The sequence below is a fragment of the Schistocerca piceifrons genome, chromosome 1, assembly GCF_021461385.2.
Source record: "Schistocerca piceifrons isolate TAMUIC-IGC-003096 chromosome 1, iqSchPice1.1, whole genome shotgun sequence".
NCBI classification, from domain to species: Eukaryota; Metazoa; Arthropoda; class Insecta; order Orthoptera; family Acrididae; genus Schistocerca; species Schistocerca piceifrons.
The window spans coordinates 677,991,612-678,017,747 of record NC_060138.1 but is presented as its reverse complement, the minus strand read 5'-3'; the positions used below and the strand labels follow the sequence as shown (position 1 = coordinate 678,017,747).

At 41.0% G+C, this 26,136-nt stretch overlaps 1 protein-coding gene across 1 annotated transcript in view; it reads right to left on the bottom strand.

The window, feature by feature from the left end:
- LOC124805493 (odorant receptor Or2-like) overlaps positions 1–25,704 on the bottom strand; it is a 37,582-nt gene extending 11,878 nt beyond the window's left edge. The window contains exons 1-2 of the mRNA XM_047266060.1: positions 25,605–25,704; positions 13,340–13,444 (exon numbers count right to left, since the gene is read on the bottom strand). Of these exons, the coding sequence (XP_047122016.1) occupies positions 13,340–13,414 (75 nt within the window). The 5' untranslated portion in view covers positions 13,415–13,444; positions 25,605–25,704. The remainder of the gene's footprint in view (positions 1–13,339; positions 13,445–25,604) is intronic.
- Between the last annotated feature and the right edge of the window lie 432 nt (positions 25,705–26,136).

The following is a 26,136-nucleotide window of genomic DNA, read 5'->3' as shown; positions in this document are numbered from 1 at the left end:
GGCTATTTAGAATATAGAGTTAATAATAAATCAGCTTAGAGCTAGGCATGTACAGGGGGAACACAATCTCCAACAACAAAATTTCAAAGGCTGTTCAGAGATGTTAACAGAGTATTTTGGTACCAGGGACCATTGGTCTCTGATGGCTCACTCAATAACTGCATTATTCTTATTTTATTACCTACATTTATCTTTGTATGTGTTGCTACTACTACTACTACTACTGCTACTGCTGCTGCTGCTGCTGCTGCTGCTGGTGTTGTTGTTGTTGGTGGTGGTTTACAGTCCCACAGCTGGTTTGATGCAGCTCTCCAAGCTAGTCTACTTTATGAAAGGCTCCTCATCTCTGCATAGCTATTGCAACCTGTATACATTTGAACCAGCTTACTGTACCTCAAGACATGGTCTCCCTTTATGATTTTTACTCTCCCACACTTCCTTTTATCATCATACTGACAATTGCTTGATGGCTTGAGATGAGTCCTGTCAATCCATTCCTTCTGTTAGTCAAGTTGTACCACAAATTACGGTTTTCCCAAGTTCAATTCAGTATCCATTCATTAGTTATCTGATCTAGCCTTTTACCCTTGTGTATTTTTCTGTAGCACCACCATTTCAAAAGCTTATAAGCTCTTCTAGTCTGAACCATTTACGGCAACATTTTGGCTCTGTACAAGGCTACTGTAATGTATCCATCAGGCAGCAGTGAGCAAATATGATAAAGTTAAATGAATCTGTTCAGTAATACACAGTGCATAAATTAAAGGATTGCCATTACAAAGACACATCACAGATGGAGTAGCATGATGTATTGGATTTACATCCAGACATCTGAAAATATTAATTATCTCATTGAGTACTGAAGTGAATTTCTGTAAGAAAAATGAAATTGCTATCATTTACTAATTGGTGAGTGTATCAGGGGTGCCAATGAATGTACTACTGTCTAATAAGCAGATTGACAGTGAGAAGTTATATTTTAATTTCCACCTTAAATAGTGGTAGCAAAACTGAACTGGACTTCACATTTGAAGATGGAGGTTCTATTCAGAATACAATGCTCAAACAGCAAGATGCAATCCGCAATCGGTCTCATTGCTTTCAAATAATGTATGTTGTCCTTCCCGACACACCGTCTCTAAAACACAAAATACAGACATATGAGAGGAATGTATAGGTGACTACATTAATGGTACACAGGATATGTCAAGTTGTTATTCAGAATAAGACAGAGTACAACATTTGCCAGTTACTTATATTTGTGTGTGCTTTGTGCAGCCAGTCAAACAAGAGTGAGTAATGGAGAGGAGCTTCTTCCCTCAACTAACTCTCTACTGTTTTAGAGATGACAATTTTTTCATATACTTATACCTTGACTTTTTACTATTATTGAATCATCTATTCTCTGTTTATCTTATGCTTGGATGGGTGTACAGTTTATTTTGACAGTATGGATAAATAAAAACAAATGTGACAATATTTTATTTCTTACACTTGACTGCACTGTGTACAAATACTTACAGAAAAGACTACATGACACACAAAATATATTTGACACCAGTGAATTTCTCTTTTTCACACATGCCTCTGTTGCTAGTGCCAGTCCACATTTTACATCCTCTCTACTTCAACTGTCATCAGTTATTTTGCTGCCCAAAAAACTAAACTCACTGACTGCTTTTAATGTCTCATTTCCTAATCTAATTCTGTCAACACAAATGATTTAATTCAACTACATTCCCCTATCCTTGTTCTACTTTTGATGATGTTAATCTTATTACCTCTTTTCAGGACACTATACATTTAACTGCTCTTGCAAATCTTTTACTGCCTCTGAAAGTATTACAGTGCCTTCAGCAAAGTTTTTATTTTTTCTCAGTGAGCTTCAATTCTCTTTTAAAATTTCTCCTTGGTTTCCTTAAATGCTTGCTCAGTGTACAGACTGGATAACACGGCAGAGATGATACAACCTTGTCACACCTGCTGCTCAACTATTGCTTCCATTTCACACCCTTTGACTCCTATATCTGCTATCTGGGTTCTATTAAACTTGTATTTTAAACCTTCTACAGACAGAATTTCAGAATGTGTTTCCATTAACATTGTCAATAGTTTTCTTTATTCACAAACACTGAAAATATACGTTCACCTTTCTTTAACCTATCTTCTAAGATAAGTCGCAGGGACAGTATGACCTCATATATTCTACATTTCTTTGAAACCCCAATCAATCTTCCTCAAGATCAGATCTTCCTGAAGTCTGTGGATATTTTGTCTGTCTCACAAATCTTGAATGTCAGGTGGAACAGTTTTGTAATGACTGGCTCTCCCATGAACCTCAGTTACTCTGTACGAACGTCATCTATTTCAGGGGCCTTGTTTTAATTTCAGTCTTTGAGTGCTCTGTCAAATTCTTCTTGCAGCATCATATCACCCATTTCATTAATTAATCACTCAATCAATTAATCAAGTTCTGTGTATCACATCAAGAAGGAGAATCTCCAGGGAGGTGGTACTAATCAATGTATTCAGGTCAAAGAAAAAATGCCACACTTGAAGGTCAGCACGCGATTTTTTATTGAGATTCAACACAAAAGTTTATCCAGTAAAATCAGATTGGATGCATTTTGAAAACACGTTTGAAAATGAAGACCCGGCAACACCGTCACATCATGCAGCACATCAGAATGTGTATCACATGACACTACCATACCAGCCATCGTAGCTCACTGAGTAGACTGCTGGAACATCAAACTTACATCCACCATGGAGCTTTGGTTGAAATCCTTGTCAGATTCCTTTTTTATTTTTTGGACATATATTCCCTACTTATTGTCAATTACAAGCAAGATATCATTTTGTCACATGACAATAGCCCATCACATAACAGCGGGATTCATTACACTGTATGAACATGTCCATTAACCACCCAGTGCACAATCATAACTGGTCAAGTCAAGTTCTTGGAGGGTGGCTTCTCAATGGAGTACAAAAATGATGAATATGTTGTTAGCTTTTGGTGCTGGGATCATACAATAACCAAGCTGCTGCTGTTGCTTGTGTATATGCTGGACAGTGCCCTCAAGAGAATATATTTCACTGCCTGGTAATCTTCAGCACGAGTAAAGGACAGGGGTCATCCACAAACTAAACGTACTCCACAAACAGAGGACATGATTCCTGAAAGTATTCACCAGTCACCTCTGTGAAGTACCTGTGATATTGCACCGCAAAAAGGAAGCCACGCTATGTGTTGGTCCTCTTCTTGTATACAACGAGCAAGATAGCCAGAGTCCTGAAGAGGCAAGGAATAAAACCAGTTTTCCGACCACCTAGGAAAATTAAGGAAATGTTGAGATCAGTCAAAGGTAGTCTCGGCTTAATGTTATAACATTTAATCACTAATAAATTGCGTGGATATACAACAGTAGAAACACTAGCGGGTTACATGCTACTAACTCCGTATCTGTCATTCGACTGCCGTGCCGTGACATGCAGCCGGCGCCGTTCATAGCCAGGTGGCGCTCCCGCGCTCGGCCGTCTGCAGAGCGCCTCTATCGCCGTGTTCGCGTACTAACGTAGCGGCACTGTTAAATGTCGTGGCACTGTCACAACACTTTTCCCCCCTTGGAAAAAAAAAAAAAAAAAAAAAAAAAAAAAAGAAACACACTCACTTCCTTGGAGACACGGACAGTGTGGAGACATCCGTGGCCTCTTGGGAGGCCCCGAGAAGATCCCGCGGAGAAACACGAGAGTATGGTCGAAAATGTCCAGGACGGAAGCTTGCGCGTGGAACGTGCCTCCTGGACGAGATGATGGGTGAAAACTCCGGAGCAGCATCCATAGGTGTCGTGGACCTGGGGGTGTGCTCCAGCGAGATGGGTCGCGGTGAAGGCGGCGTCGCGACTGGGGCCGGTTCCGGCGTACTCGGAAGCGGTAGCGACGGCGGCGGCAGCAACATGCCCGGAAGATCGGCAGCAGCGACAGGACTGGCTTCTCGGGCTGGTGGAGACGAAAGAAGGGGCGGTGGTACCGGCACGGCCACCACTCGTGGGTGCATCTGGTCGTAATGGCGAACAACCATGCCATCGTCCGTACGTATTTCACAAAGCCGGCAGCCGCGAAGAGCCTGGACCACCCCTGGAATCCATTTAGGGCGAGATCCATACACCCGTGCCCACACGTCGGCGCCCACCGGGTATTTTCCCGCACTAGGGGACACAGTACAAGGCCTGACAGGGTGAAGCAGGTGCAGTAGAGTGCGCGGTTGGTGGCCATGCAAGAGTTCAGCAGGGCTGCAATCACCCAGAGGCGTGAAGCGATAAGAACTCAGAAATTGCAACAGAGCGTCATCTGTGGAAAAATCACTAAGGAATTTTTTCATTTGGCTTTTGAAAGTGCGGACAAGGCGCTCGACCTCCCCATTCGATTGCGGATGGAAGGGCAGTGCTGTAACATGATGAATCCCTTGTCCAGTACAAAAATCACGGAAGGCCTGCGAAGAGAACTGAGGGCCATTGTCCGTGACAATCGTGGATGGAAGACCTTCTAGCGTAAAGATTTTGGACAAAGCCAGCGTCGTCGCTGCAGTGGTGGGCGACGGACATCGAATAACAAACGGAAACTTCGAGAAGGCGTCAATCAACAGTAGCCAATAAGTGCCGAGGAAGGGGCCGGCAAAGTCAGCGTGCACCCGTTCCCACGGCTGCGCCGGATCAGGCCACGGAGAGGGCAGAGTACGAGGCGCAGCCAGTTGTTGAACACACTGATCACACGCAGCGACCATGTGGGCGATGTCCGAATCAATATCGGGCCAATAAACGTGCCTGCGGGCCAGGGACTTAGTCTGAGAAATCCCCCAATGGCCCGCATGCAATAGTTTGAGAACATCTTTGCGAAGAGAGGCGGGCACCACAACCCGTGGAGATGCGCCATCCGTGGCCAGAAGAACAACACCCTCACGAACAGACAGACGAAGGCGCAAGGCATGGTAGTTGCGAAGCGGATCCGATGCCCGGCCCTTGGTCCTGTCCAGCCAACCCCGCTGAACAAAACCGATCACCTGACGCAGGACCGGGGCCCGCGCAGTAGCCGACGTGACCTGCGAACCCGTAAGTGGAAAACCCTCGACCGCACGACGTTCTTCCTCATCAATGTGGAAACAGAGTAGTTCATCTCGATCGAAAACCGGGTCGGGGCCCATCGGCAAACGCGACAACGCGTCAGCGTTGGCGTGCTGGGCCGTGGGGCGATAGTGAATCTCATAGTGAAAACGAGACAAGAATAAGGCCCAACGTTGCAGGTGGTGAGCTGCCTTATCCGGAAGCGACGCCGAGGGGCTGAGCAGAGAGACCAGCGGCTTGTGGTCGGTGATGAGGTGAAACTTAGAACCATACAAAAAAACGCTGAACTTTTTTAGAGCATAAATGATAGCGAGCGCCTCCTTTTCTATTTGAGAGTAATGCCGTTGGGCATCGTTGAGGGTCTTGGAAGTGTAGGCGATGGGTCGTTCCGACCCATCCTCATACCGATGGGCGAGAACAGCCCCTAGGCCATACTGTGACGCGTCAGTCGCCAGAACCAAGTGCTGACCCGGACGGAATGTGGCAAGACAAGGCGCCGACTGCAAATGAGCCTTTAGGCGGACAAAAGCCTGCTCACACTCGGCGGACCAACAGAAAGGAACGTTTTTGCGTAACAGCTGATGCAGAGGATGAGCCACCGCCGCCGCGGAGGGAATGAATTTGTGATAATAAGTAACCTTGCCTAGAAACGCCTGCAGTTCTTTGACCGTAGACGGCCGGGGTAGAGCGGTAATGGTCGCAACGTGCTGTCGTAGAGGACGTATACCCTCACGGGACAAGTGGAAACCAAGATACACAATGGAGGGTTGGAAGAACTGTGACCTGTCCAGATTGCACTTCAACCCAGCTGAATGCAGAACCCGAAACAGTGAACACAAATTGCGAAGGTGCTCCTCAGTGGAGGCCCCCGTGACAACAATGTCATCCAGGTAGTTGATGCAGCCGGGAACGGAAGCCGTGAGCTGTCCCAATACCCCTGAAAAATGGCCGGCGCGCTAGCGACGCCAAATGGTAACCGCTGGTACTGATACAACCCACAAGGAGTGTTGATGACGAGAAATTCCTTGGAAGATGCATCCAACGGCAACTGATGGTACGCCTCCGATAAGTCAAGTTTGGAAAAGAACTGGCCCCCAGCGAGCTTGGTAAATAACTCCTCAGGACGGGGAAGAGGATAAGTGTCAATGAGGCTTTGAGCGTTGACAGTGGCTTTAAAATCACCACACAATCGCAGACTCCCATTTGGTTTAGAAACCACCACGATGGGCGATGCCCATTCGCTGGACGTAACAGGAAGGAGAATCCCCGAAGCTGTTAACCTGTCTATCTCAGCTTTGACAGGTGCACGCAACGCCATTGGAATAGGGCGTGCCCGGGAAAACTTAGGGCGAGCCATAGGTTTAAGAGTAATGTGGGCTTCAAAATCCTTGGCACGACCCAGACCAGCAGAGAACACGGACGAGAATTCAGAACACAAGCCATCCAGCTGTTGATATGGAATGTCCTCAGATATGAGGTGCACATCATCATCATCAATGGAGAACCCGAACAACTGGAAAGCATCATAACCGAACAGGTTTTCAGTGCCCGCATGATCCACCACATAAAACGTGAGGGGCCTAACAACAGACTTGTAGGCAGTGGAAGCATAAAACTGTCCAATGATAGGAATTTTCTGCTTATTATAAGTTCGTAGATTTCGCGTAACTGGAGACAAGGGAGGGGAGCCCAACTCCAAATACGTGCGAGAATTAATGAGAGTTACTGCAGAGCCAGTGTCCACTTGCATGCGAATGTCTTTATCCAGAACACGAACAGTAACAAACAACTTATTCGTTTGAGAAAGCACACAGTTAACATCCATGTCCGATGCCTCGTCCTCGTCGACAGGAACTTTAGGGGACTGACACACAGAAGCAATGTGGCCTTTTTTCCTACATGAATTACACGTGGCCCAACGTTTTGGACACGCGGCCCTGTCATGCTGTACGAAACAACATGGACAAGAAGGAAGTGCGGAACGAACCGGCTTCTGTGGTTGCTGTTTTCGCTGCGAGCGTGGCGGCCCAACGCGACGTTGTTGACGCGAGTGCACCGCCGCCACATCGTCGTTTCCCTGTGAAACTGGCAAATTGTCCGCGTCGAAAGTGGTTTGTACAGCGCCTACATCACACCACGCGTCTATTTGCGCACCAGCAGCATGAGACACTTCAAACGATTGAGCGATGCTGAGAACTTCCGACGACGACGGGTTTGGCAATTGTAAGGCACGTTGCCGAACTTCTTTATCAGGAGCAAGCTGTAAAATAGCGTCCCTAACCATTGAATCAGCGTAAGACTCATGATGAGTGTCCGTGACAAACTGACATTGCCGACTCAGACCATGTAGTTCCGCCGCCCAACCCCGGTAAGATTGATGGGGCTGTTTACGACACCGGTAGAACGCCACGCGGGCGGCAACGACATGGATGTTTTTTCGGTAATAGTTAGACAATAAGTCACACATTTCTTGGAAGGACAGAGAGGCAGGTTCCCGCAGAGGGGCTAACTGAGATAGCAGCTGATAGACCCATGGGGAAATCCAAGATAGAAATAACAACTTACACATAGGAGCGTCGACAACGCCGAAAGCCAAGAAGTGTTGCCGCAAACGCTTCTCATAATCCTCCCAGTCTTCAGCGGCCTTGTCGTAAGGAGGGAACGGAGGCGGAGAAGAGGAAGACAGACGATGAGTAAGCGACGTCGACAACGCCTGAATAGCAGCCGTCAGCTGCGTTTGTTGTTCAATAAGCGCTTGCGTAAGCTGTTCCATGTCTGCCCCGACACGAACACACAATTCCACAACGCAGGAAAAAAAAATATCCGACCTCGTCGCCAAAAAGTGTTATAACCTTTAATCAGTAATAAATTGCGTAGATATAAAAAAGTAGAAACACTAGCGGGTTACATGCTACTAACTCCGTATCTGTCATTCGACTGCCGTGCCGTGACATGCGGCCGGTGCCGTTCATAGCCAGGTGGCGCTCCCGCGCTCGGCTGAGCTGCGGAGCGCCTCTATCGCCGTGTTCGCGTACTAACGTAGCGGCACTTTTGAATGTCGTGGCACTGTCACAACACTTAAGAGCGCCGGGAATATTCCTTGCGAATGCGGCAAGAATTACGTGGGCCAGTCTGTAAGAACCGTTGCCGACCGCTACATCGAGCACCAGCGCCACCTGAAATACAGGTATTTGGACAAATCAGCGGTGGCTGAACATAGCCTGCTTCACAAGCATAAGATTTTATTTGAAGAAACCAGAGTAACAGCCCACGCATCGAATTACTGGGACTCTGTGATCTGGGAAGCAGTCGAAATTAGACACAGAGACAATGGCTATGCACTTAGCAACACTTGGAAGAGTGCACTGGAGAAAGAAAAATTGCAGAGAAAAACTTCCCGCACTTTACCTCCTGATTCAAGGGATGGCGCTGCAAGCAACGCGGATTAGAAACTACATCTATGGAAGTAGAGGGCACCACTTCACTGCACGCCATATCACTGTTGCTATGACGCATTCCAGCCAATCAGAAGCCGTCCTTTGCTTATAAAAGCGGGAACCTCACTAGTTCACGACAGTCAGTTTTAGCCCTGACGACAACCATGGAGATAGTGGTCGAAAGCTTGGAGTTTTATCCTGAATTGACGCGACATGTACACCGAGAGATTTTTATTCAAAATGGACAGAGTTTGCACTCAACATGCCGGAATGCCTTTTGAAGGATGAAGCGAGTTTGTTTCAGTGACAAATCAACTTTTCATGTTTCTGGGACATTAAACAGACAAAATGTGAGAATATGAGGATCTGAACACCCCCATGTGACTATGGAGCTTCACCGGAATAGTCCAAAATTGAATGTGCGGTGTGGAATCATTTGCAACCAAATAATTGGTCCATTTTTCTTCTATGAGTCAACAATTACTCCAGATGTTTACCTCGACATTCTGACCGAATATGTAGCACCACAATTGATTGACTTGCAACCAACTATCATTTTCCGGCAAGGTGGTGCACCACCACATTTGGTGCTGCACGTTCGTCAGTTCCTCAATGAAACGTTTCCAGGCAGATGGACTGGGAGGTATGGGTCAATTCCTTGGCCACCATGTTCACCATATATCACTACCTCCGACTTTTTTATGGGGGTATGTAAAAGATATCATGTATCAAACACAGATACGGGACACATTGCTGACTTGAAGCAAAGGATTCGTAATGCCATTGCCACCATCGCTGACACTATGCTACAACGAAAATGGAAAGAAATTGAGTACAGTCTTGATGTGCTTCATGCAACTAAAGGTGCCATACAGAGGTCTATTAAACACTGACAAAAAACTTTTATAAACACTGATTACAATAAAAGAAATATTGTTAAAATATTTCAACAATTGCCGTTGTAATAAAATTTTGAAGTTGTAAAGGGAATTTATGGGCATCCTGTATTATGAAAAAAATATGACACTCTGTAGCCTCATATAAACTAAATGGCATTCAGTAATTGTGAGACAAATCTTTAAAGATCAATGCAGCCATCATATCACAAAACTCGTTATGGTTTGTTTTATGTTACGCAGAGTTTGGATTGGTTTAGTTTATGATCAAGAAACATAATTTTTATAAATTTTTTAAACTTATTTTCCCAAAAGTGAGACCCCTAAATTACACCCCTGATCTTTACTAATTTTCAATAAAATAATTATTTTCAGGTAATAAAAGAAATCAACAGTGACTCAAACTTTTGGTGATTTGTAGATGAAACAACCAACTCATGTGGGAGATGTACTGCCAGCATCGTCTTGTGAAAAATGATGGAATATGAACCAGAATTAACCTATCCCATTGCCTCCAGAGAACTGCAAGAAGAAACAGTTCAATTTTAGCTAGGGTTGTTTGTGATGCATTTTGTGTCCTGCTACGGAAAGTGAGGAAAAATTCTTGGTGGTATTTACAGCACCACACATGAGAAAGCTGTCAAAGCTTTGCAGGTATTTTATCCTAAAGTACTTCATAGGACTTGTTTCACACAATGTCTTCATTGGCTGGCATAGGAAATTTGAGAATATTTTCTAGAAGAAAATGCCTTAATTTTTTTGTGAAAAAAAGTTTTTGTGAAGATGACAGCAAGAGTGAAATTATTTACTGATATGGTGGATACTCATTTACTCCCAGAGCCAATCATCACAAGCTGGAGAACATGCACTGAAGCAGCTCTGTATTATAGTGATCATTTAGAAGAAGTGAAAAAGCGCTCAACATGATGAACAAAAATGAAGCAGCAAGTATCCCTGCTGCAGTTAATGCTTACAATGAGAAGAGTCTCCAGAGCCAGTCAGTGCTTATTAGGACCTGTTGTAGTAAACTTCCAGCTGCAATCACACGTTTGGAAGAAAATGGGATGTCTCTATCTTCTGCCCTCCAGGTATACAAAACAGCTGTTACTGGATATGTATGAGGAGACATAGGAAATTGCCTTTGTAACAAAATTGAGAGAACTGAAGCACAGAATACAGGTTTAACGTTTCTTTGGGATGTGAATAAAGTGCTACAAGGAGAATCTGAAAAACAACTTACAAGCAGCGCCAGGCGGGCGCGGACAGCAAAGAGCCCTCTGGGCATAAATACTGGATAATATCCTCCAATACGGCAGTCTCAGGTAGCACCTGAAGAAGGCAACGAGTTACATGGCCGAAATATAGTGCCAGAGTGACACAAACATCCGGCAGTAGACCCAATTATTCCACATGTCGACTTCATGCTTATTCTCTAAGTGACATAAGCTCTTTTGGTTCTGCCCTGTGACTTTGTGTGAAGTAGAGAGATCTTTCTCTTCATATAAAAACATTTTAAGTGGCAGAAAAAAATTATTTCTTCCACAAAACTGTGAAAAATATTTGTTTACTGTAATAAAAACAGCTTTGCTAAAATAGACTGAGAGAGAGAATAATTAATTTTGTTAATGACTGAGTTTAAGAATAAATTTACAGTTTGATTACTTCATTCAGATTAATAAATGTGAGAAAGTTGAAATAATATATTTTATTTTTTATGCATATTTTAACATTGGTAAGCATATGTATGAGATTTTTTAGTGCTTTGATAGATGCATATATTCATACTCTATAGTGCACATAAATCAGAACTCTAATGACCATTGACATCTTCCAATGTAGATCTTTGAGGTCTAAAATCTGGTTTTGAACTCTCAGTCTTATGATTATGTAATCTATTTGAATCCTCCTGCTGCCTGCAGATTTCTTCCACATACATAGCAGCAGTGCCTGTCCCAAGATCCAAATGGAGGACTATTTTCCCACTGGAATATTTTACAAAGAGAAACACCATCATCATTAAACCATACAGTGTAGCTGCCTGTCCTCAAGGAAAATAGCAGTTGTAGTTTCCCTTGGTTTTCATTGTTCACAGTACCAGCACAGCAAAGTCGCATTGACTAATGGTATGAAACATACATTTGTCTAATCTCTCCACCGATAACCATCTGATGTGGTTGCACCTATGATATGGCTATCTTTATTGTAGAGACCTGCAAGTCGCCCCACCTCGGCAAGGTCAATTTTTCATAGATATCTGTATTGCACTGAAAATATCAGATCAACAGTGCAAATGTTGACAGCATGCACTGTGAGTCCTGTTTGTTTCCAAACTTGTTTAGGCCACTCAAGATAATAATTGTTGATAACAGCAACGCAAAATTCACTATTCATCCTCAAGCCTGCATTAAATAATGCTTGGTTCTGTCTCGGATTTCTTTCTCCAGCAGTGTTCTTTCTACTCCCCAATGGTACACAGATTTGGTATACATTTATTGGTAAAGAGCTGCAAAAGCTGCAGATGCAAAAGTGTTGTAATGTGGTTGCCATCACTGTGGCAACAGCTCGCTTAAGTGCCATCATGTCAATCTTCCATCACATTCAATGAACCCATATACGAGGTGCATCTCGGCCAAAGCTTTATCAGTAAACCTATCCATATTGCAGTGTTGTTGTTGTTGTTGTTGTATCTGGATCCCGCTCCAGCTACTGCCAGGTCTGGGTGCTGACGAGTCCTCACCATTTGGTTCAGTTCTCCCACCACATTTCTTCCTCCACTTGCTGCCAGGTCACACTTCTCCTTTCCAAAGATATTCTCATTTCTGTTTTCCACCATGTTCTTGGGTGCCCTCTAGGTCATTTTTCATCCATCTTTAGTTCTTCAATAATTTTGGAAAGTCTCTGCCCACACTTCCTCTTAACCTGCCCGTACCATGTAGCTTTTTTTTTCAATTTCTTCTCTCATACTTTTTTGTTTAAGGTCCTTTCTAATATCTACATTCCTTACTCTGACCATTCTTGTTTTTCCCTTAATTCCTCTGAGAAATTTCATTTCCCCTGCTTGAAGGCTGTTCCAGTCCCTTTCTGTCATTGCCCATGTTTCTCCTCCACAGGTGACAATAGGGAAGTAATAACTCTTATACATAAGGAGTTTTGCTTTTTCTGAAACTTCTACATTCCAAATCAGGTGTTTTATTGTTTGGTAGAAATTGCCTCCCTTCTGTAACCTCCTATTAATTTCATTGGTTATTCTTCCATCACTAGATATTTCACTCCCTAAATAAGTGAAACTGTCTACAACTTTGAGGAGTTCTCTATTCAAAGTAATATCTCCGTTGATCCCTTTGTCTCTTCCAAATACCATTATTTCACTCTTATCTTTATTTATTTTTAATCCATATTGCTGTGTATCTCTGTTAAACATATAACTAATGCTACTACAAAAACAAATGCAAAACAGAACCAGATAATACTGCATGCAAACTTGAGAGCAAAGAGTAAAGTGGGCACTACTATTGTCAACAACAAGTGCTGTGACAAAATGGAGCAATTTTGTTTGCAAACAAGACACACAGCACATACCATGAATATTTGCCCTACTGTGCATATGTTTCAGTACAATATGTGTACAAAGATAAATGTTGGTAATAAATCAAACGAAACTCCGTTACTGTACAATAAGCCACTGAGGACGGGATGTCCATTATACCAAAATATTCAGAAATACGCCTGAACAAATTCCATAATTTTGTCAGTGGAGTTTGTGATCATTCTACACATGCTTTCACCCTCTGTCAGAAGTAATGAATAAAAGAGTCAATAATTTTTGTGACACACACTAATTGTTTATTTAAAAATTACTAATTTTATATTTTTGGTTACTTACTTCATCCATCACTCTATTTGCAAAGTAACAAAACATTCCCATTTCAAATATGGCTGCACCTAACAATTCCATCATATTAAGAAATCTTGCAAGTTGTTGTTCTTTCTGGAAAACAAAATTTTGTAGTGCAATACCAGTGAGTTCTAAAGATTATGAGCACATTAATTGCAAATATGGACTGTTCATGGTAACAACATAAGAGGGAGTGTAGAAACAAAGCTGAAAGACACACAAGGAATACAGGAGCAGAACAACCCTCTTCTAACTAGTCTTTACAGTTGTTCGTGTGCGAAACAGAAGTAAAACTGGACATTTAACACAGTATGCTAGTTGTTTCATTCACTTTTCCATTCACTGCCTTGAACTGCTCAAAGTACAGAAATTTCTTGACTGCTTTCATGACTTCATTGTCAGTTTGCACTGTTTTCTATTTGATGTTTTGAATATACATTATTATGTAAGTATTATTGTAGTTGGCTTTCAAACAAACTTTCAAAGGATCTTACATTTGTAAGATTTTCCAAAACTAATGACAAATAGCAAAATGAAGGAAATTCAAATAGTTTCCTCCTCCTCTTTGCCACAGTTTAGTGATCTGGATACTTTCTCTAAGGCTGCAGGGAGTACTTTTGATCATATAGTAACTCCCTGTCTGAATTCTCTTTCAACTCTGAACTTCACACTACACTTCTAAAGTGTAATAGAAGCTATAACAGTAAATATAACATTCTTAAGTACATTCACACAGGTTAAATCAATGTTAGTATAAATTATCAATGACATGGGAGGTCTAGATTTTACTCACCATACAGAGGAGGCATAGAGTCACAGACAGCCACAATGAAAAGCAACGCTAGAAATATTTCAGTTTTGGTGTGTGTGTGTGTGTGTGTGTGTGTGTGTGTGTGTGTGTGTGTGTGTGTGTGTGTGTGTGTGTGTGTGTGTGTAGGGGGGGGGGGGGGGGGCGGCACAATGTCCACATTCACTCTCTGCCTCTGTGATTGTTTGCTAAAATGGAATTTTATGTGGTTATTTGACAGAGCGGTCCCAAATTAATCTAGTGTGGTATCATTGTTATAAATATGTATTAACAGGGACAGTAAGACACAAATAATAACCAGCACTCAGGCAGCAACTGAGCAGCGATAGCAGACAGCACAGGCCAGGGCAGTGGCATTACTACTGGAGTACTGGTCATTCTTCTTCTTTTACTATCCCTTTTAATACATACTGATAAAACAAATGTTGCACTAGACTAACTGGGGACCAATCTACCGAATGGGAACGTAAAATTTTGCTTTAAAAAAATTTTGTTTGCAACGGGAAACAAACCAACGCTTTCCATCCACACTGGATGTCAAATGAAAAATGTGATGAGCAGTATTCATTTGGGCTGACACCATCTACACGTAGCAAGAATGAAATTCCACATATCCACTGAAACCATACAAAATGCGCCCGACTCTTAGGAGAGACATCAATTTTTAAATAAAATCTCATAATCTATATTTCAAGTTGCAAAATATGACACCATATCTTAGTTACAATCAAGGGACTCAACAGGATCCAATACAAATGTTCAGACAATGTTAATATCCAAAAGATAACCAATCTTTATGGATCATCTTATAGAGAACAAATGTGGATGGACTTTTTACCAACCTGAATGTTTGGTGAGGCGAAGTCTTCTACACTCTGAACTAAATGCATTAGAGTGACACATGAATTGACTGACTGCCAAATTACAGTATTGACTGGAAGTACGAGGGCTGCGCCAACACACAATTGGAACATGAACTGTTCATTATCATCTTAGGCTCAAAGATTCAGGTCTGGAATGAAAATACTGTGACCATAGCTCTGCTGAAGTTTAGCACTTTTTATGTGCCTCAACCAGTTCTTCAGGCCCTAGCAGGCTCATGTATCATTGGCAGGATTGTTGGAAGCCCTGCTACCACAAGCAAGTTCCTCAGACATTGGTATTCTGGTTTGGCACTGACTAATGACTAATGAGCACTGACTAATGAAACTCAGGCAGTTGGGCCATGAAGAATATGCTCAGCTAATTCGTGGCCCTGCCTTCATACACAAAATTTAGCTAAGAAGAAATTAATATGGACTTTAGAAACCAAGTTGTTTTTACTACTTTTTTATATTGGAATAATAAAAGAATAGATGATGATGATGATGATTGGTTTGTGGGGTGCTCAACTGCACAGTCATCAGCACCTGTACACATTCCCAATCTGTACACAGTCCACTCTAACCACTCTCATGAATGGTGATGGAATGAAGATGGCAACACAAAAAACCAAACCCCAGGCAGAGAAAATCCCCAACCCGGCCGAGAATCGAACCCAGGACCCCGTGATCCAGAAGTAGCAATACTAGCCACTAGACCACCAGCTGCGGATTAAAAGACTAGAAACACCCAGATCTGGGCTGAGATTGTAATGAGCAGCCACTGCTAGCAAATGGTGCTAAACCTTGCCATATCTTGGCTCACAGCCATCTCAATCCAGATGTGAGTACTTTTTAATCTGATAAGTTGTGATGCCATGAGTCCTTATGCTGATGGTGTGCCAGGAGATACATCAAGTTAAGATAGTCACATGCAGTCAGTCAGTCTTCAAGTCTAGATGATTGTAGACAATAGCTCACCACACTGTCTGCAGTGGAGTTCATCCACATTTCGTAGCCATAAAAAAATCCACAATGGTGGACTAACCACTGCATGACATGAAAGTCTGAACTGGTTGTTGGTATCTTCCCTAGTTGGTTCCTTTAATCCTCATTAACCCTGCTGTTCTGTTCGGGTCTATATGACCCGAAACGAATATGAACGTTATTTTACATTATGTAAATACCAATATATATTTATGAAACTTTGTGACTTTGTCTGAAAATGGATGAGCAGCATGTGTTTTAAAAGGTTTTAAAAAAGTTTAAGAAGTTTGGGCTTCAACTGTAATAGTTGCATATGTAATGTTCGGGTCATAATGACCCGACACAAATATGTTTAGTGTAACTCGTATTTATTTCTAAAATCTGGAAATGGCGAAAATTATTTTTGTTGTGTTGTGTGGGAATAGTGACTGCATCATTCCAACTTACTCTCAACAATCACCTAAAGCTCCATGCGTTCACAACAATGGGCTTGTTTGTTGCTTTCCCCAGGAAATAATAATTGGCAGTTCTCAATAATTGGAATGCTTTGTTTCTGCCCAGTTTGACTTGTGACACCATGGCGATGAGACCATTGAATGATCGTGAGTTGGAAGAAATAGTAAATGCCTCACCAGATGAAGGATCACTTTCTGAGTTTGAAGATCACATCAGCAATGCATCTGAAAGCGAGTGTTCCGATGACAGTTACGACAGTCCACAGCCCATACAAAATAGTGTAGAGACTTTTCTTTCTAAAAATGGGAATATAGAATGGCAGTTGCATCCACCAGCACAACATGGTCGCCTACCAGCTTCGAACATCATCAAGAGTACCCCAGGAGTTACCAGGTATGCAGTCAGCAGAATATCTGATGTAAAATGTTCATTTGAAGCAGTATTTCACACAGCGCTTCAAAATGAAATAATAGAGATGACAAATATTGAAGGGCAGCGAGTTTATGGTGAACAGTGGACAGATATTGATGGTTCTGTTTTCCATGCATACTTAGGACTCTTACTCCTAGCGGGTGTATATCGATCTCATGGGGAGTCTACAAAAAGTTTGTGGGATAAAGATACTGGGCGAAACATATTTCGAGCAACCATGTCTCATGAAACATTCTGTAAGATATCACGTGTCCTGCGATTTGACAAGAAATCTACTAGAGAGGAAAGACGACGTACTGACAAACTTGCCGCAATTCGTAGTATTTGGGAGAAGTGGGTAGAGGTCCTTCCTAAACTGTATAATCCAGGAGAAAATGTTACTGTTGACGAGCAGTTAGTAGCATTTAGAGGTCGCTGTCCATTCAAGCAGTATATCCCAAGTAAACCGGCAAAATATGGGATCAAAATATGGACCATGTGTGACAGCAAAACTTCATACGTACTGAAAGCCCAAATTTATACAGGAAAGGTGAGTGGAGCGGCACCAGAAAGAAATCAGGGAATGAGGGTGGTATCTGATCTCACTTCTGAGTTACGTGGTCAGAATATCACGTGTGACAACTTTTTTACGTCGTACAATTTGGGGCAGCTGCTTCTGAAAAGGAAATTGACTATGTTGGGAACTATACGGAAAAATAAGCCGGAGCTTCCACACAAAATGACCAACAAGGAGGTACACAGCTCTTCATTTTACTTCACAAATGACACTACTGTGGTTAATTATATTCCTAAGAGACACAAGAATGTTGTACTTATGAGCACTCTCCACCATGATGCGGAAATCAGTGACAGGGCTGATAAGAAGCCAAAAATGATTTTGGACTATAATTCAACCAAAGGTGCTGTAGACACGCTTGATCAGTTATTAGGTACATATACATGCAAACGAAAAAGTAATAGGTGGCCAATGATAGTTTTCTACAATATTCTTGATGTTTCTGCTTATAATGCATACGTTTTGTGGATTTCGGTTGACCCTAATTGGAATGCAAGCAAATTGACTAGAAGGAGAATATTCTTGGAGGAACTTGGAAAGTCACTGATAAAAGAACATATTGCATCAAGAACGCATTTCCCAAGAACAGAAGATTCTTTGAGAATGGTCACAAGCATCCAAAACCCGAATGATGTGGGTGGTGTGTCAGAATCGGTAACAACAAGAAAATCTACAAAACGTGCACGCTGTAAGTTCTGTCCATCAAGTAATGACAATAAAACAAACATGGTGTGTGGAAAATGTAGTAAACATATTTGCAAGAAACATGTAACCTACTTGTGTCCACAGTGCAAGCAGTAAGAAAAGAACTGTAGTATTTTATAAGATGATTGTATTGAAAATTCTGTTGTTTCAAATTTATGTGAATACTTGTGCCTAAACTACAATCAGTAAGAAGAGAGGATTCTAAAGTTGTAGTGCTTTCTATGTTGGAATGTAATAAAAAAACTGTAGTGTGTTCTGTACTGTAGTGTGCTCTAAGATGAATATCTGTAATGACAACTGTCTGTTGTTAGAAAATGTCAATACTTACGTCTAAACTGTCAACAATAAGAATAGAAGTATGGAAAAACTGTAGTGCTTTCTAAGTTGAATGCCTGTAATGGAAACTGTCTGTTGTTTCAAATTTATGTGCATATTTAAATGAAAAATATCCCTCAATAAAGTTGTATGCATTGTTATTATTATTATTATTACCATTATTATTATTATTATTATTATTATTATTATTACTAACAAGGTACTGGAATAGAACAACAATGTCGATAGCTAAAACTGTACCAAAATTTATGTTTCTAAAGCATTTTGATATGTCGGGTCATATTGACCCGAACAGTATATATGTCAAGTAAAAGTGAACAGAACAGCAGGGTTAAGGTATAATTAAAAGCTCTCCTCCCAGTCATCTTTTTTCTGTACCAGATTTACTAAGATGGAGGTAAAAGTAATATGATTCTCCAGGGCAAACGTCATCTTAAAATCATGAAGAAAGGTGAATGAATAATATAGCAGCAGTGTGTATGCATGTCCCAGCATCTCCTCTCAACCTCCTGGGTGGATTTCAGCCAAATTTGGTACACATACAGCTTACTCAAAAAAAAAAAAGCATTGTGTTGGCCTTAGAACCCCATAGCTTCCATAGGAGCAGAGATATGGGCAAAACTGTGTTCTCCCCTCCCCCCTCCAAAACCCTAGCATGTAGACAGCCCTGCACAACAGGCATGTTCTGTGGGGATGGCATCAGACAGCTTTATCAACCTCCTTTGCAGAGCAACCCTGCAAGGGTTACACGTGTCGATGGGCATGGTTGAGCAGAGGGGTGGAGGAGGAAATTGATAGCGAGAAAGGGGGAGCATGAGTGGTTTGAGTAGTTGGGCAGAGACAAGTGGGAGGGGGAGGAGGAGATGGACAGAAAGACGGGGAAGAGGAGGGGGGGAGCATATGCATGCAATGCAAGTTTCGAATGCGTATGTGGGCAAAGCCGCAGGAAAAAGGCTAGTATCTAAGTTAAAGACACTAAAAATTGGAGCTCAGTGAACCTGACATTAACCAGGCAGCAAAAATGCTGAAGTTGTAGTTTACAGTACACAACTGGAACAAAGGAGTGCATTAAGCTGACACATTTGACTATTGATCTACTTTGTTGGCAACAGTCAATTATGAGTGCAGAACACATTTTGCAGTTACATACAGTTTTTCTAGGAGTGAACTCATGATTTTTGGACAACATGGTTGGAAAGAGAAGCAGCGATTAGTATGATTAATCAATAATTCAAGAACAGTCTTAATCGCATTTATTATTGTTATAACACCGCCAGCCGGTTTCAACCCGACGTAGGGGTCATCATCTGGGCGTTTACACCATTGGTCGACTGCTGGTGGTGTCACTCCTGTCTACATAATGGCAGGAAACTAGTGGTGTAAACGCCACGAAGATGACCCCTACGTCGGGTTGAAACCAGTTGGCGGTATTATAACAATAATAAATGTGATAAAGACTGTTCTTGAATTATTGAACTCATGATGATGTTAATTATGACTATAGGAGCCTCGGCAATAACTGGTGACACTTTGGAGACCAGCTGCTTAGAAGAAATGGGGCCTAGGAAAACGGCAATTTATGCCTTATTTAAAGCATTGCTGGCACATATGTAACTGATGTATCATCAAGAGTAATACATAATAAAAAGGAACAAACTTCAAGGTTTATTTTTCATGCTTACTTTTGTTCTTTGATACGTTACAAATTTTAAATAATGATGACAGATAATATGATTATCCTCCCACGAAAAAAACGCAAGATGAGTTATTGAGCAATTTCTTCCTCCTGAACTTCCCAGATTTCTTGCTCACTCAACAAATCTGACATGTTTGTAGCAGAATTACAGCAAACTGTGAAATATAACGAGTATATGCACGGGAACATAAATGTGATTGTAGTGGCTCAGCCATTCACGATAGCAGCTGTTACGTTCATTAATATTTCTTTCAAAATAATTATAGAAATTGACAACAGAAAGCAGCTCCAGTCAAGAGACAGATAGTGAGATGTCTGCACATGAAATGAGTCCAGTTTTGGAGTGACAGATCATTCATGTGCCGAGGAACCCGCAGCCCAACATTTATTCGAGTGCAGTCTTTTTAACACAAAGTTGTGCCCCAAGCTATGCTTGGGCTTTGTCTCCAAAACGTTAAATAATTCTCTTATATAAAGATGGATAAATATTTAAAAATCAAATTTTTATAACATAAAATGTTAATTAATACATCATTTATCATTCCCAACCTCATTTACGTACAATCACAAGACACATTCAATTTCAACAATAAAAAGCCTTACAATTGTTGGTACAATCTTTGCTTTAAAATGTGTTGTTAAAATGTATATACAAAAAAGTAAAACCAAAGCTAAAATAATAGGTCACAGCAATGTGGCTGGTCGATTGCTTACTGAATAAATAGATGAGACAGCCACCATGAAAATATCTAATAGGGGAATGTCACATACAATACACCACAGGATCTGACCAGATAGCGTAAAGAGCAAATCAACTGGCACATTTCATAGTTTCAATCTGCACCTACCTATGTCGTACTTTCAAAACTGCTTAAAAGCTCTTCTGCATATCTCGCTGGAGTGGTACTTCTGGAAAAAGGCTACGCCAGAGAAATATCAGAGTCAAGGTCTAGGGGATGCGTACAGAATGAATCATTTGGCCAGCATTGAAGAATATACTGTGATAAAACTTCCTCACAGATTGGAACCATGCGCCAGTCTGAAACTCAAACCTGGTTCAAATGGCTCTGAGCACTATGGGACTTAACTGCTGAGGTCATCAGTCCCCTAGAACTTAGAAGTAATTAAACCTAACTAACCTAAGGACATCACACACATCCATGCCCGAGGCAGGATTGGAACCTGCGACCGTAGCGGTCGCATGGTTCCAGACTGTAGCGCCTAGAACTGTTTGGCCACTCCGGCCGGCCTCAAACCTGGATCCTTACCTTTTACATGCAGTGGTCTTATTGACTGAACTCTCTATCCATCACTTCATGTCAACCTAACAAATGCGATGAACTGGTACAGACAGAACGCAGCTTGGAAGTGAACTGAGCAGAGTGGATAACTCAGTTGGTAAGCAAATTGCTAGCAAAAGCAAGATTCATGACTCAAGTTCTGGTACAACATATAATATTCTTATGTCAGAAAGCTTTATAACATCACATGCTCCATTGTAGAGTGAAAGATACTTTCAAGAAACAGTCCCAATGCTACAGTAAGTCACTTTGTCCTGTCAAATGGGGTCACTAAAAAAACATTAATCTGGCACTAAGATGACACTGATAACATTAAAAGTTTGTTGTTATTATTATACTGGTACATATTGATACACATTACAAAAATGTATGCATGTGAGGTATGTTCCACATCACCTCCTAAACCACTTAACAAATTTTAACCAAATTTGGTACACGTATCACTTACAGTCGAGAAAGAAGAGTTCTAAGATAAGAACTACTTGCCTATTGAAGGGGTGGGGATAGGTGTGAAAAAGCAGTGTAGCCCACGATGTGCAAATACTCAGAATTTACTCATACAGTATTTGAGAATTAGAGCGCTTAGTCCCCTCAAATAAACTTAACACACAATTCCAAACCTTTACAAAACTTTTTCACACTGACACCCCTGTGGAAAGAGGAAAGGAATAAAGTTTATTGCGTGTTACATTTTCGTTGTTCATGCATCAGTCACAATTTAATTTATTGGCGCTTTGCTATTAACTCTACTAATGACACATTTTGCAGACAGTATTCACATACTTCACTGAATGTATCTGCAAAATTATATATTGTACAACACACAGTTCAGGAAATGGGATGTCATAAACACTGAGCTGCATGGAAACGAAACTGCACTAAGTATCTATACCTGGTGTAGCAGAAATAAATCGTATACAAAAACCTTTCTTGTGAATCAGTATGTCTATTAGTGAAAACCATACCAAAATTCCTACTAGTTCCTCAGATTAACCTTGGCATACAGGCAGAAAAACACAGCAGGGGACTTTAATTTATAACTCATATAGGTGATTCTAGGCTCCATGTCCAGGATGAGAAGAAAGTAACTCCCTGCCGAGAGCTGCTGGACTTTTAATTGTCAAGTCAACCTTTGATTAAACAAAAACTTTGATTCAGTGGTGCTAAACGTATCTCATGCTGCCTTATTTACTTAACAATTATTATTGCAAAAGCAGCTAAAAGGTGTCCCATAACGAAGTGTGATAGTCCATAAAACAGGTACCAAGAATGTGTCAGACATGTGGCATGTTCATCGGTGGATCAAAAGGCCTCTGAAACCCACATCTTAAATCAAACTATGTATCAAGGGCAACAGTGCAGCCACCACTCAACACCAAGGACAGAAAATTTGTGCAGGTCCTGCTGGTAATGTCCACATAGCTTCAAATGCTATGTGTGTCAAGACAGTTGCTTACCCTGACACTATACATACTTTGGAGCAAAGCATAAATTTTATTGGTGTTTACAGGCACATTAAGTAATCAGATGACCAAGCGAATACATTAAATTTTATAAACTTGTGTGCCATATCTCTTTGTAAGAAAAAATCCCTATATTCCTATATATTTGATCAGAATTTGAAGACCATGCTTACCCAACTCACTTTCTGTGATTTAAGTAAGGCCTTTGACTGTATTGACCATTTTGTTTTTCTCTCTAAATTGAAAAACTATGGAATTTATGGCAAAAGTTTAAAGCTAGAGGAATCATATCTTAATGAAAAGCAAGCAGGTTGAGAAGTTTGCAAGTTCTGGAGGTTACCCATCTAACCAACCTGAAGTTTAATGTGGAGTGTCAAAGGGATAAACATTAGGACCTTTTCTGTTCTTTGGATCACAGGGATAAAAAGTAGAATCTCTTCTGTTCTTTGTACAGGTAAATGACTTACCACAAAATATTGATGCAAAAAGACATGTATGTTTACAGATGATACCATTTTTGTTTCTGTAAACTCTGTATTGTAGGAACGGGAACTTAGAAAAAATATGAGTTAAGTTCAGCATCTTGGTGTAATGTAAGTGAGTTGCCATTAAATGAAAGAGAGACCCAGTATATACAGGGTTATTACAAATGATTGAAGCGATTTCACAGCTCTACAATAACTTTATTATTTGAGATATTTTCACAATGCTTTGCACACACATACAAAAAATCAAAAAGTTTTTTTAGGCATTCATAAATGTTCGATATGTGCCCCTTTAGTGATTCAGCAGATATCAAGCCGATAATCAAGTTCCTCCCACACTCAGTGCAGCATGTCCCCATCAATGAGTTCGAAACGGTAAGGCTTCTGCTTTAGCCTTTTCCGTAAGATTTTCCAAACCGTCGGCTATGGTACGTTTAGCTCCCTGCTTGCTTTATTTGCGGGCTATGCGTGAAACTTGCCCGCACGCGTTCAACCGTTTCTTCGCTCACTGCAGGCCGACCCGTTGACTTCCCCTTACAGAGGCATCCAGAAGCTTTAAACTGCGCATACCATTGCCGAATGGAGTTAGCAGTTGGTGGATCTTTGTTGAACTTCGTCCTGAAGTGTCGTTGCACTGTTATGACTGACTGATGTGAGTGCATTTCAAGCACAACATATGCTTTCTCGTCTCCTGTCGCCATTTTGTCTCACTGTGCTCTCGAGCGCTCTGGCGGCAGAAACCTGAAGTGCGGCTTCAGCCGAACAAAACTTTATGAATTTTTCTACGTGTCTGTAGTGTGTCGTGACCATATGTCAATAAATGGAGCTACAGTGAATTTATGAAATCGCCTCAATCATTTGTAATAGCCCTGTATATTTTCAGCCTACCAAAAACTTAGAGAAACAAAAAATATAAATGTAATTCAGAAGAAGGCAATCAGAGTAATAGTAATGGGTAGACAACCTAACACAGTGAACACTTTTGTTACTTAAATATGTCTTAAGAGTAATTAATTTATATATTTCTGAAGGTATTAACACATACTTGCTGAACTATCAAATATAATTGTAATGTGTAAAAGAGACAAGTATACCAGAACCTGTACATCTCTACTCACAGTGTAAAACACATTAGAAAATGTGAACAATAATCATGTTTAGACAGCAATCAAAGTATATAACTAATTGCCAAGGAACACCCAATGTACAGACTGTCCAAGGAAGAGCAAATCCATTTTACTCATTAGAATAATTTCTGCTTTGTCAACACAAGTATGGGTTTGTAGGAACATATTTATGTAGAATTACCCATTAAGAAATGTTGACACTGTAGGTTAAGTGCATTGACAAATTGTATTGCATGTATTTATGGCAAATATAGCTTATAAAATAAATAACATGAATGTAAATGTAGAGTATGAATGGGGAAGGGGGGGGGCTGTATACTGAGAGGCATGTGCACCCCTGTAAGAAGGTAGAAAGTACTTGCCAGAGAAACAGGGCTAGCACACAGTAAAACACTGCCCAACTATATATATTTTTTTTTTTTTAAGTGCAAAATATTAGCTCTCATCCAACAACTTCCAGAGCAATGAGCAATTTCTGTTAACTACTCCCATCAATGTTAAGCTTCTCATTGCTCCTATAGTGCATTAACTTAATATCAAAATTGGTCCACAAAAAATTGGAGTTGAGAAGTCCAGGATTAAACACAAGCATAAAAATGGTCGGGATGTCATGAGGAATGACAGCATAAATGTCAGGCCATAATATATAGGATATCCAAGAATACCCACAATTTATTTCCCAGTAAGTGCTTGGACCAACTGAGAGTATACACAACTTGTAGCTTGTCTTGTAATAAAATGTCCTGAGAGGAATAAAACATTGGAAGGGGTACAGGTAACTGCTAACTTTGTAGTCAAGGTACTGAATGAAAGACAGGTGCCTAAAGAATGTGAATCTGTAGCAAAGTTATCCAACAATTGCCCCCTCCCCCCCTCTCTCTCTCTCTCTCTCTCTCTCTCTCTCTCTCTCTGTGTGTGTGTGTGTGTGTGTGTGTGTGTGTGTGTGTGTGTGTGAAGTAACATACTTGATCATGTGCAAGGGAATATGCCACTTTTAAGTAAATTAAATCTTTATTTAAAAAATTAAAACACCTGACTCACCAAAATCACTGTGAGTTGGAAACCCGTGAGACAGAAGAGTGTGGCACTGCATAAAAACTGTGTTAAAAACACAGCATTTACAATAGCCTCTACACCATCAATGTACCTATTTAGCAAATAAAAATGCGTTAAGTTATTGTGGTTAGACAAGCAAATGTAGACAATGGATGCCAATCTAATTACAACAGAAAAGAAATAAATGAAATACCTTATTTCTTGTGTTGTCTTACTCTTCACTGACACATAGAATATTAAACTCTTCTATCTGATATCTATTATAAACACTACAAAAAGCAAACTTCTATCACAATTTTTGTAGCTCTGTCCCAAATTTTTTTCAAGGTAATCTTGGACACCTATTTGATTCAGATTTAGCAATTATTAAATGATTTATCCAGAATTAGATATATATTACATTTGTATTTGTAGATTTTGTTATTAGTTTTAGTTAAGCTGGTGAAAAGTTTGACAAAGGGGTTCTACGTTTATCAAAGAGTTCAGCATACGGCACAAAGCTGGTTTCTACCACCAC